The following is a 10,383-nucleotide window of genomic DNA, read 5'->3' as shown; positions in this document are numbered from 1 at the left end:
GTGTTCAAGACGGTCCTGACTTCCATTATCCTGGGAATCAGACATATCTACGGTCCCAATTGGGAGATATTTCAAATTAAAAGTCCTAAATGTTTAAAGAAATCGGTCATTTCTTTCATGTTTGAAGTGCTTTATATATATTTTTCCTCATAATGCCCGGCATCCACTGATGCAGCTGTGTTCAGGACAATCCAGACTTCCATTATCCTGGGAAGCAGACATATCTACTGTCCCAATTGGGAGAAATGTCAAATTAAAAGTCCTAAATGTTTAAAGAAATCGGTCATTTCTTTCATCTTTGAAGTGCTTTATATATGTTTTTCCTCATAATGCCCGGCATTGACTGATGCAGCTGTGTTCAGGACAATCCAGACTTCCATTATCCTGGGAATCAGACATATTTACTGACCCAATTGGGAGATATCTCAAATTAAACGTCCTAAATGTTTAAAGAAATCGGTCATTTCTTTCATGTTTGAAGTGCTTTATATATGTTTTTCCTCATAATGCCCGGCATTGACTGATGCAGCTGTGTTCAGGACAACCCAGACTTCCATTATCCTGGGAATCAGACATATTTACTGTCCCAATTGGGAGATATCTCAAATTAAAAGTCCTAAATGTTTAAAGAAATCGGTCCGTCGTTTCCTAAAAAAATAAACAAACAAAAACTCACGAAATCCGAGATTTCAAAGCCTTGTAGCTGTTTGCTGACGTTAGTTATGTTTAGAGAATAGAGAGAGAGAGAGAGAGAAGAGAGAGAGAGAATGTTTTCAACCAAAAAAAAAAAAAGATTTGGTACACAAGTGGTTAACACCTCCAGGTCGCACGTGACGTCATTCACCCAAAACAGCGGAGTCAGACTGGCAGTAGGCGCATGTAACAGCAAGCTGCTGCCTGAGAGTGTTTCTATGTCTACAAATTTCGCTGCTTCACTCTTCTGGGCTAAGCCCAGCGCCACCGCTCCCATAACGCGCATCGCTCTGCCGTGATACGCGCCGACACATCCGCGCACACTCTCACTCGAAAAACTCACTAGCACCCGACAACGCTCGCACTGGCTAAGCCCCGGATGTATCCAAATCCTAGAGACGCGCCTGGGCTAGTCTAGGATTTGCGTTGCCAGACTGAAACAAAAATCATAAGGCCTCTCTGGTATTGTTCAGAGGGATGTCTATCAATATCGCTCATTTTGAAAATGACGTAAGAGGGCAATACTGATCCGTATCAGACCAGAGAGGAGGGCAATACATGGCTGGCATGACGACCCATTAGCCTATCAGAACGATTGTACTGTTGTTGCAATATAAGAATTCATCTTTTTTCATAAAGAAAATGTAAGCAAGCGGTCTGATGCTGCCCAGAGGAAATGCAGGTCGAGGATGTATTGACTCATCAGTGTAATGCTGCTTATGCTTCAACTCTGTCAGAATTCTTTTTGTGGCATTGGGTACCCTTTTTTTTGGTTTGAGCACCTGCCCCCCAAAATGTCTGTGCACGTGCCTGCTCATGAGGCATCGAACCACTTCAGCCAATTGGTTCGAGAAAGAGTTCATTTCTCGAAGCTTCATGTGCTCACGAAACCACCTACTGGCCAAGTGGATAATCACAGGCAGCTGTTTCTGAACCACATAATGTGATGCATTGAATTTTTGTGTCTGTTATGGCTGTTGGGAATGACTATGAATTACACAAATGTATGACCAAATCATTTCTGTACATAAATTATCACAATATTTTTTGAATGTATTCTGTGTGTGTAAATGTTCCCAAAATGGTAGTATCATATGATATGGCAGGTTGTGTAATAATGTTATTATGTCCCTTTTGGAAAATGGCATGGGCTTAAGCAGGCAGAGGACAGTGAACGTGTGTGTGTGTAACTAGGAAGAGGGGACTGAATATGCTTGTGTAACTTGGACAGTGATGTACAGGACAAGGGACATTTTATTCATTTTTATTCAGAAATAACAGTTTCTCAACAGTTCCATCTTATCACCTATCCTTCTCTCCTCACTCTCCTAACTCTCCAAACTATCTCTCTCTCTAAACTCTCCAAACTCTCAACCAACAACCCACATGTTGAATGGAGCCTGAGGGGTTTATATTGCTGTCAAACCTCCGGCAATATCTGAACCACTTCCCGAAGCAGTCACGTGGTACAGCCGGGCAGCGAGGCTTCGGACGTCATCATTTTTGGCTCCTCCCCTAAATGAAGCAAGCCTCGATACGCGCTTCGAGGAAACGCCCCCTCCATTACTCGACACACGCTTCGAAGCGTCGGCACATCTCGTAACAAGTCAACACTAGTGAAAACAGAGTTTTTGTTATTTACCTGGAGTCCTGTTCCTCTGCTGTTCCTCGCTGCCTGTGGCAAAAATATCTTGGACATTTTATTACAGAGCAGATGATGAAGATATCTATAGGCAATGTCGTAGGATGTATGCATAAGCAACCATTCTCTCACGCAAGTTTAGTATGTGTACAGACTGAGTGAAGACATCTCTGTTTAGTGCATATTGTACACCACTGCACACAAAGCAAGCCTAGAGACTCCAAGTAGCTAATAATGATGCTATGAGAATATTACTGAAGAGACCAAGATAGAGTAGTGCCAGTGAAATGTGTGTGGCTGCAGGTGTGAAAACTTTCCAAGCTCTGTTTAGAAATCTTATATCTCAATTTATCTACCGGGTTGATGACTCCGAAAATGAAATAATCTTGGTATTATCAAACAAAGTTTAGTTCCCAGCTGTGGAGACATTGGTACAGCTGTCTAGTTATAAGGCATTCATGGGTCTATGTATTTTACTTGTGATTTTGTATGTATTTTATTATAATTCATGTTTTGTACTATCTGGACCGTGAGTCTGAAATAAAAGTTTGATTGATTGTCGAAATTCTTAAATCTTCGTAACTTAATTGTTGCACGTGTCTTTCTCACTGCAACGTGACTATTTTAACCTATTTATGGACTCGTGCTGCCTTCACGCACACAACCGTTTCGTAATTTTGAAACGCGCAAGCAGATGAATGAACGACGTGAAAAGCAGCTCAGTCGATGTCCCTCCTGAGCCGATGTGATATATGTAGCAGGTGTGTGATGATCAAAGAGGCCGCGGTCAACACAGCACTGTGCGGTCATTTAAGTCGGCGTGTAATAGCACCGTGGTGTACTTTTAGTCACTTCCTCTGCGGCTAACACAGAAGTCTCCGAGCTTGGAAACCCATAAAATAACAGCCGAAGTCCCGAAACTCGCACAGATCCACGTCAAACTCGTAACTCGTGTCAACCATGCTTTCGTTTGGGAGAACCCTTAAAGTAACTCGCGCTGCTGCAGTGCACGGTGGGACTGCGGCGGACTTCTCTCTGCGGACACGTCCAACTTTAGCTCTCTGCAGCGACAGGCGAGTTCTGCGAATAAGTCCCCTGAGGAAGTGCTAAGGGAAACGGTACAATGTGCCACCGAGCGCCGAGTTCGTTGCCAGGGTGTCTGGGATCTCCACCATGGCCAAGTTACCGTACCAGGAGACCGCGGACGGGCTCGATGCGGCGTTTATCGGGGTCCCAATTGACACCGGAACCTCCAACCGACCTGGAGCAAGGTATGCATGTTGCTGCTGTCCAAAATTAGCCATGGAGCATTTAGTTTATAAGAAAGTAAAAAAAACATTTCACATTAAGTTTACAACGGAATTTAAACAAATCAGCAATTTGCATCAAGACTTGTGCCTTCAGATCTCAAATTATTTGAACAAAATCCTGCATTTAAAATGTATAGCTCACACCAAGATAGTTGCGACAAATACGTTAAAAGCACTTCCACCAACAATGGTGATGTGTGTCTGCATGATGGGAGGTTTTGGGGTCAGTATAAGGTTTATGTCAGCGTTTTAATGGTTGCACAAGGTGGACAAACCAAAGTTCATCTGCAATGATTTGTGCATAGTCCAAATCAGATACAAACTGCTGCATATTGCTGTCAGATGAATGCAGTTTAGTAGGTACACATTCCCTTGTCAATGAAAGTGCTGAGGAAGTTTTTTGCATAAGAAATTGGCCTATTCAAAAAGCAAAATTCCACTTCAGTATTGTATTTGAGTAAATGGAATTTATTAATAAAAAACTGGGTTTAACTCCCTCAGGGTTTTATTGATCAGGGTCTACTCGGAGAGCTTGCTTGTCCCGCTGGTCAATAATGTGCATGATATGGCCCTTGTCGGTCCCGAAATACAATAACTTTTGCCAGGTCACCGTACTTCAGGACTGGTGTCAGGTAAATAAACTAGAAATGATTGTGACCCAAACAAAACTACTTGCTGTACAAACAATCCGAGTGGAACAAGTAATGTCCTCTTTGGAATACAGAAGCATGTCTGAATGCATTTGATCATTTAACATACCAACATGGTACAGCACATTGAGTGCAAAGAGCAAAAAGAAGCTCTCCAAGATCAGGCATGAGAATCCCTCACCTTTCGGCGAAATTCGCCGTTTTGAAACCAAAATAGGTGACTTACGTGAATCGTGTAGATCCGAAGAGTTTTTGTTTTGGGGTAGGGGGGGGGTCAATTGGCCGGCCGGCGTTTATGAGATTGGAGTGGGACGCGGAGAAAATGTGAAGTGTTGCTCTTCGCAATAAAACATCTTTGATGGGACGTGTCGCGTCTCGGCCAATCAGCGTCAAGATGTCTTCAGCGTTTGGTGGTTTAGGTTAGCTTGAATGTTAGATGCTACTTCTGCTGCTGTCGCGCTGCACGGTGGAGCGATGCTAACAAAGTACCCGTACGTTAAGAGCGATGTGATTTAGCATATTTTTAGTCTCAATACTTCATTAAAAGAGCGATCAGAGCGCACGCGCTGCTCCGTGTCAAGCTGTTTGCACGCGCAGCGCAGCGCTCACAGCGAGGGGCCTTAAGTGGCGGAATTTTCGGCTTTAAAAATAAAAATAAAAAAAGATGCCAGAAGTGAAATGTTTAAGTTCAGTCTGTAAAGTTCTGTAACTCTACAGCTGCTCTTCCTGATGAACTCTGTATCCTCTGGTCAGAGACTAACGGCCTCATAGTGTATAATTATTGATCAATGCTATGATGGCTCGATGTAGTTTCATTAATATCTTGCTGTATTAATACTAATATTACTGCCATTTGTTAAGTGTTGAAAAAGTTGGTAAAAAGTGAACCATACAGATATTTTATTTATTACTATTATAGATAAATATACCAGTATCGTATTTATGGTATACTGTTTTTATGGTATTGTATCATGATATTTATGGCAGGTATGGTATAGAAGATCGTGACAACCAGGTAGAGGCAGAACAGACTCGAGGAACAGACTCAAGGCTCAGCAGAGCACAAGACTTGAAGACTTGTTCACACCAACAACAAAAGTTGTTTGGTGAATGACCATATATATACAAATATATTATATATATATTATTAGGTATTGATCACCGACTTGGTGTCAGAATGGAATGGAGGAGGATATCATTACAAACCAAACACATCATCATTGATGTTGAGTCACCCACCACCACCCCCCCCCCCCCGCGCCGCGCCTCCTCTCCTTTTTTTCACCCTGACCCGTTTTCATGCCTGCAAGATTGTTCGAATTGCAGAGAAGGTGATGTGCCAGTTTCCTATAATAACCGTCAAACGGTTCACAGCACTGACATTAAACCAGATCTTCCCTCCACCGCTGCAGGTTCGGTCCTCGGCAGATCAGAGCGGAATCGGCCTTGTTAAGGTCTTACAACAGCGGCACCAGGGCGGCACCTTATGAGTCCCTCATGGTGGCTGATATTGGGGACGTCAATGTGAATATGTATGACCTGAAGGACACCTGCAAACGCATCAGGGACGCCTACAGAAAGGTCCTGGCTACTGGCTGTATTCCTCTGACGATGGGTAAGAGTGGCTTGAGGAGCAAGAAAAGAGTGTCGTGTTTTCAGTCAAGGCAGTCAGCAATTGCTCATTACATATTTTAAAGCAAATAAAGCAAGATCTGCAATGTAGCCGTTTCAATATCCTCTTCAATGTCGTTAATTGTCGTTGTTGGTGTCTACAGGTGGCGATCACACAATTGCATATCCAATCCTGCAAGCGGTTGCTGAGAAGTAAGTAGGCTATGCTTCATTGTTTTACACATGATATATATTTAATCAGATTACCGTTACACTGCCTGGACAAGTTTGAACATTTCCTGGTTTTCATGATGAACACGCATTTTTAAAAGCCTTTGTGTGTTAGGGCAGCTACTAACAATATGTTCCTTGACAATTAGTGTGTTTATTTTTTAGAATATTTTTGAGTCTGTATGCAAATAAAAATAATAGTGAGAAAAGAATCATGAGAACTAGGAACAGGGTGAGATCTTCAGATGTCTAAAAACAGCCCAAAACCCCCAAAAGTGTTAACTTACTTTAAAAACACCATATTCTTTCTTAATTTCCTGTAAATATGACCTCTTGACATTAACTATACCACTTAATCATTTTATACACAATGGTCTTCTTGCCTCACTCAGTCTGGTGTGTAATCATTTGTCAGGCATGGCCCGGTGGGTCTGGTCCATGTGGATGCCCATGCTGACACCAGTGATGTGGTCTTGGGGGAGAAGATTGGACATGGGACCCCTTTCAGACGTTGTGTGGAGGAAGGGCTGCTGGACTGCAAGAGAGTGGTCCAGATCGGCCTGCGTGGTTCAGGCTACTCTGCAGATTCCTATGAATGGAGCCGGGCACAGGTACCTCTGCCAGAGAAAACACAATGCCTCTTTCTGCTTTTACTGCACAAGTAAGAGTAAACAGTTAATCAATGGCATAAAATAAGATAATCCTTTATTAGTCCCACAATGGGAGGATTTACAAGATTACAGCAGTAAAAGGGGTAAAGTGCACACATGAGACATAGTAAAAATTAAAAAAACTAGTTATATAAATAGTAATAAAACAGCAATAAAAACAGTGCGATAAAAAAACCCAAGATGCATATTCTGAAGTTGTTGTATGAATCAGATGTCCAAATAATGCTAAAACCTGAATTATATCGGCATATCTCACAGGTCGTAGTTATTATTTATTACAGGTTTTCTTTGGAAAGCCTATTTTGAAGTATCTCAATGCAATATGCTTTTTACACTGTCGGCCTACATGACCCATATCAAATTTGTAATGTTGTAATTTGTGTGTATAATAGTGGAATATAATGTGCATGTACACGTAGTTCGTAAACCAGCATAAACGATATCAGTCGGCGAAATTAACCTGGCTTTTCCTCCTGGGACATGTGTGAATGTCTTCTGTGAGAAAGGCCTGCCATGAGCTGACATTGTAGGGGAGAACGAGCTATTGTGCAGTATTCATGTTTAATATCGAAGAAAGAAAGTGACACAACCTGATTTGTATTCTGTGCAGGGTTTCCGTGTGGTCCAAGTGGAAGAGTGTTGGTTCAAATCTCTTGCACCTCTGATGGCTGAGGTCAGGGCTCAGATGGGCAGCGGCCCAGTTTACCTCAGTTTCGACATCGATGCTCTCGACCCGGGCTTCGCTCCTGGAACGGGCACACCGGAGATAGCGGGGCTGACTCCCATCCAGGTAACCATGGGGACACCCACTTTAATCCCTCTGTCTTTGATGGTCTGATGATGCAACCCTGTCATATTACAATGTAATAGATTATGTATGAGAGGGTGAATGTTCTGTGCCTACTTATATTCTCGGCCGTATGAATATTGATATCTTTTTTTGTCTTTGTTGGATTTAGGGAGTTGAGATTATTCGGGGCTGCCGTGGTTTAAACCTTGTTGGATGTGATCTTGTGGAGGTGTCCCCCCCCTACGACACAACGGGTACCTTTTTAATTTATATTTCTCATCAAATTGGTGTATTTCATTTGTATGACCATTATTTATATATTTTGCTCAACAGGGAACACTGCACTGACGGGTGCCAACCTCCTTTTCGAAATGCTGTGCGTCCTCCCAAAAATGAAATACTTCTGATCAGTAAAGACATCACAGAACACAACAGGTAGTTTGTTAATAATGAATATACAGATACCAATGTCCAATGAGCAGGTGGTCCTGCTGAATAAATCATTGTTATCATTATTTTTTTATTACAGTCATGTTGATGATGATGATGATGAATGCACTATTGACAACCAATTAAAACTCTTCAACGTTGGTGGACATTGTGGACACCAACTTGTAAAACACTTCATATTCTCTTTATCCTTTAAGTATATATTCTTTAAAAAAATACTGATGACATGATTATGCCATCTACAACTCACAGTACTAACACAATTATATTAATATTCTTTTCGATCATGTTGAATAAATGAAGCACACACAGTTTGTCACACAGCATTCAAACCTTGAAATACTTATATTTTCTACATGTTACAAGGTGTATGTATGTTTATACACATGCATATACACTTAAAATTAAAATAATTATCATTTTAAAGGAACATTTAAAAAAAGCAGGGTTGTCATATTTTGACTGTATAAATACTTTACAGTGAAGAATGGGAGTAAACACATGAGCAACAACAGCTGAGGTGATGATGTCATCTACTCAGCTGCTGTTCCAATTGCAGAAAGTGCACAAGGCTGGACTTGGCATACTTGGTATTGAGAACCGGAGACTGGATGACGAGCTTTTGAGAGAAGAACTTTCATATAGAAAAAGTCGACAAAAGGAAGGAAGTGACAGACCTCAGCCTGGTCTCTCTCTCCGTGTGAGAGGAGTACATAGACCAAAGCCGAAGAGTGTTCTTTATATTACATGCACAACAGACCGAAAAACAAGAGCTGTTGACTCAAATTGCCAGATCTGTATTGCAGCACAATAATACATAGTATCTTTTAATTCTGCTTTGTTTAATCTGAAATGTGGTATTTTCTTTTATGTATATTTGTATATCCAAACTTTAAAATGGATAATAGTTGTGGAGCGGTGCTCTCATCAAGCTGGAGTAAGAACTCTCCTTCATTATGGAAGTCAAGACCAACTTCAACAAAAATAAGAATAATTTCATCTTCAGCATCTGAAAACACATCTTAAACTCTAAAAGAGCTCTTCACTGAGAGAAAACCAGAGTGAATAACATAAAGTGAGCCATTTGCAATACTAGCTGTTGTAACACCTGGAGTGTCATCATCTTGGTTTGAGCTTGGAGACTATGCATTTATAACAAAAAGCTAGGATTTAGTGTTTTCATGGCTTGACATATTTGGTACTTAAAATCAGGATATTGCGATCTCATTGGGAACATTTGTCGTGGCATTTGTGTTCTTCTACGGAGTAAAAAAGACCAGCGTTTTGATGTGAGGCGTGATCTGGTCAAACCCTCCATTTCAGAAACACGGGACAAGCAATTGTGATTTAATTTGTACCTGATTTTTTGTCCATTTTGTATCCATGTATAAATAAGTCATTTTATTCTTCCATGTCATGCCTGTTCCAACTCCAGTAGAGGGCACTTAATGCTCAAGTGTTCTGTATTTCGATTGAAAGAGTGAGCTGGAATCAGCACTGCTCTCCTGAGAAAGAGCTCCTCTTGTAATGTCTCCAACAGCTCCTAAATGACTGGGATATTTCCATAACACAGTAATTGCTTGCATATATCAAGTAACACGTGGAGTGGAGTGGAACTACGTTTCAGGAATGCTAGAAAGGTTTGTGTCTTTGTGATGTGTGTCTTTAGGACATGATAAGTACACCACCGGCTCATTCATTGCCCAATCAAAGGAACATGAGGATTAGCTCTACTTTGTTAAAACTGCAGTGTTGATTTCAATTCGTCTGGTTCTCTGTCAAGTCTCCCATGCCCTTCCCTTTCTAAATCACTGGAGCACCCTTTGATTAAATATCAGTGTTTGTGTACAGGGAAGCTGCAGTACTAAAGTGTATTGCTTCCACTGGCGCATAATAAAATCTGATGAGCTCTCTCTCTCTCTCTCTCCTTCTACTTGAGATCTAGGTGAGTTGTAAGACCTACAGACCTAACAGTCACTTCCCCGGTGAGTGACGTGGATGAAAGGTATATGTCCTATTTCAGCACATCACAAAATAACTCCACTCAGCGGTGTTTATTTTGGTTAATGGCGGCTCAGTCTTTCTGATGTAAGCCACAGCTATAGATAGAAGTGTCTTCCTGATGCCTCTTTGACCAGATGACAAACACAGGCTACGTGTCGCATCCATTTGGGCTCCTGATTCGTCCAGATACTGGACTGTATATTTGAGGAACTACCATTGATGTGTTCATGATGGTGGTTCTCTCATTATTAGCTGGGGCCATATTGAATTGTCTTGACCATTTTGCGCTTTTTTATTTTACACACACAAACACACATGTGAGTACCCTCTA

At 41.4% G+C, this 10,383-nt stretch overlaps 1 protein-coding gene across 3 annotated transcripts; it reads left to right on the top strand.

Moving 5' to 3' along the window:
• The first annotated feature begins 3,383 nt into the window (after window positions 1-3,383).
• Window positions 3,384-9,961, top strand: agmat (agmatine ureohydrolase (agmatinase)). 3 transcript variants are annotated; one of them, XM_056423980.1, is made up of 7 exons: window positions 3,384-3,606; window positions 5,708-5,910; window positions 6,071-6,119; window positions 6,553-6,748; window positions 7,419-7,598; window positions 7,768-7,852; window positions 7,932-9,961. In XM_056423980.1, exons 1-7 carry the CDS (start codon window positions 3,509-3,511, stop codon window positions 8,003-8,005), a joined length of 885 nt encoding a protein of 294 aa, XP_056279955.1. In that variant the 5' UTR covers window positions 3,384-3,508; the 3' UTR covers window positions 8,006-9,961. The 3 variants fall into 3 exon arrangements, with proteins under 3 accessions (XP_056279955.1, XP_056279956.1, XP_056279957.1); XM_056423981.1 differs by lacking the exon at window positions 3,384-3,606 and adding an exon at window positions 4,485-4,786; XM_056423982.1 differs by lacking the exon at window positions 3,384-3,606 and adding an exon at window positions 5,572-5,626.
• Window positions 9,962-10,383: the final 422 nt, after the last annotated feature.

This window comes from Pseudoliparis swirei, chromosome 9, assembly GCF_029220125.1.
Source record: "Pseudoliparis swirei isolate HS2019 ecotype Mariana Trench chromosome 9, NWPU_hadal_v1, whole genome shotgun sequence".
Lineage (NCBI taxonomy): Eukaryota > Metazoa > Chordata > Actinopteri > Perciformes > Liparidae > Pseudoliparis > Pseudoliparis swirei.
This window is presented reverse-complemented; position numbering and strand designations above follow the sequence as displayed.

Bases quoted from the DNA above. Each gene is read 5' to 3' on its own strand.
- agmat (XM_056423980.1), top strand. From the start codon at position 3,509: ATGGCCAAGTTACCGTACCAGGAGACCGCGGACGGGCTCGATGCGGCG. The intron at 6,120-6,552 runs GTAAGTAGGCTA...ATCATTTGTCAG, and splicing joins CTGCAAGCGGTTGCTGAGAA to GCATGGCCCGGTGGGTCTGG. The intron at 7,599-7,767 runs GTAACCATGGGG...TGTTGGATTTAG, and splicing joins CGGGGCTGACTCCCATCCAG to GGAGTTGAGATTATTCGGGG.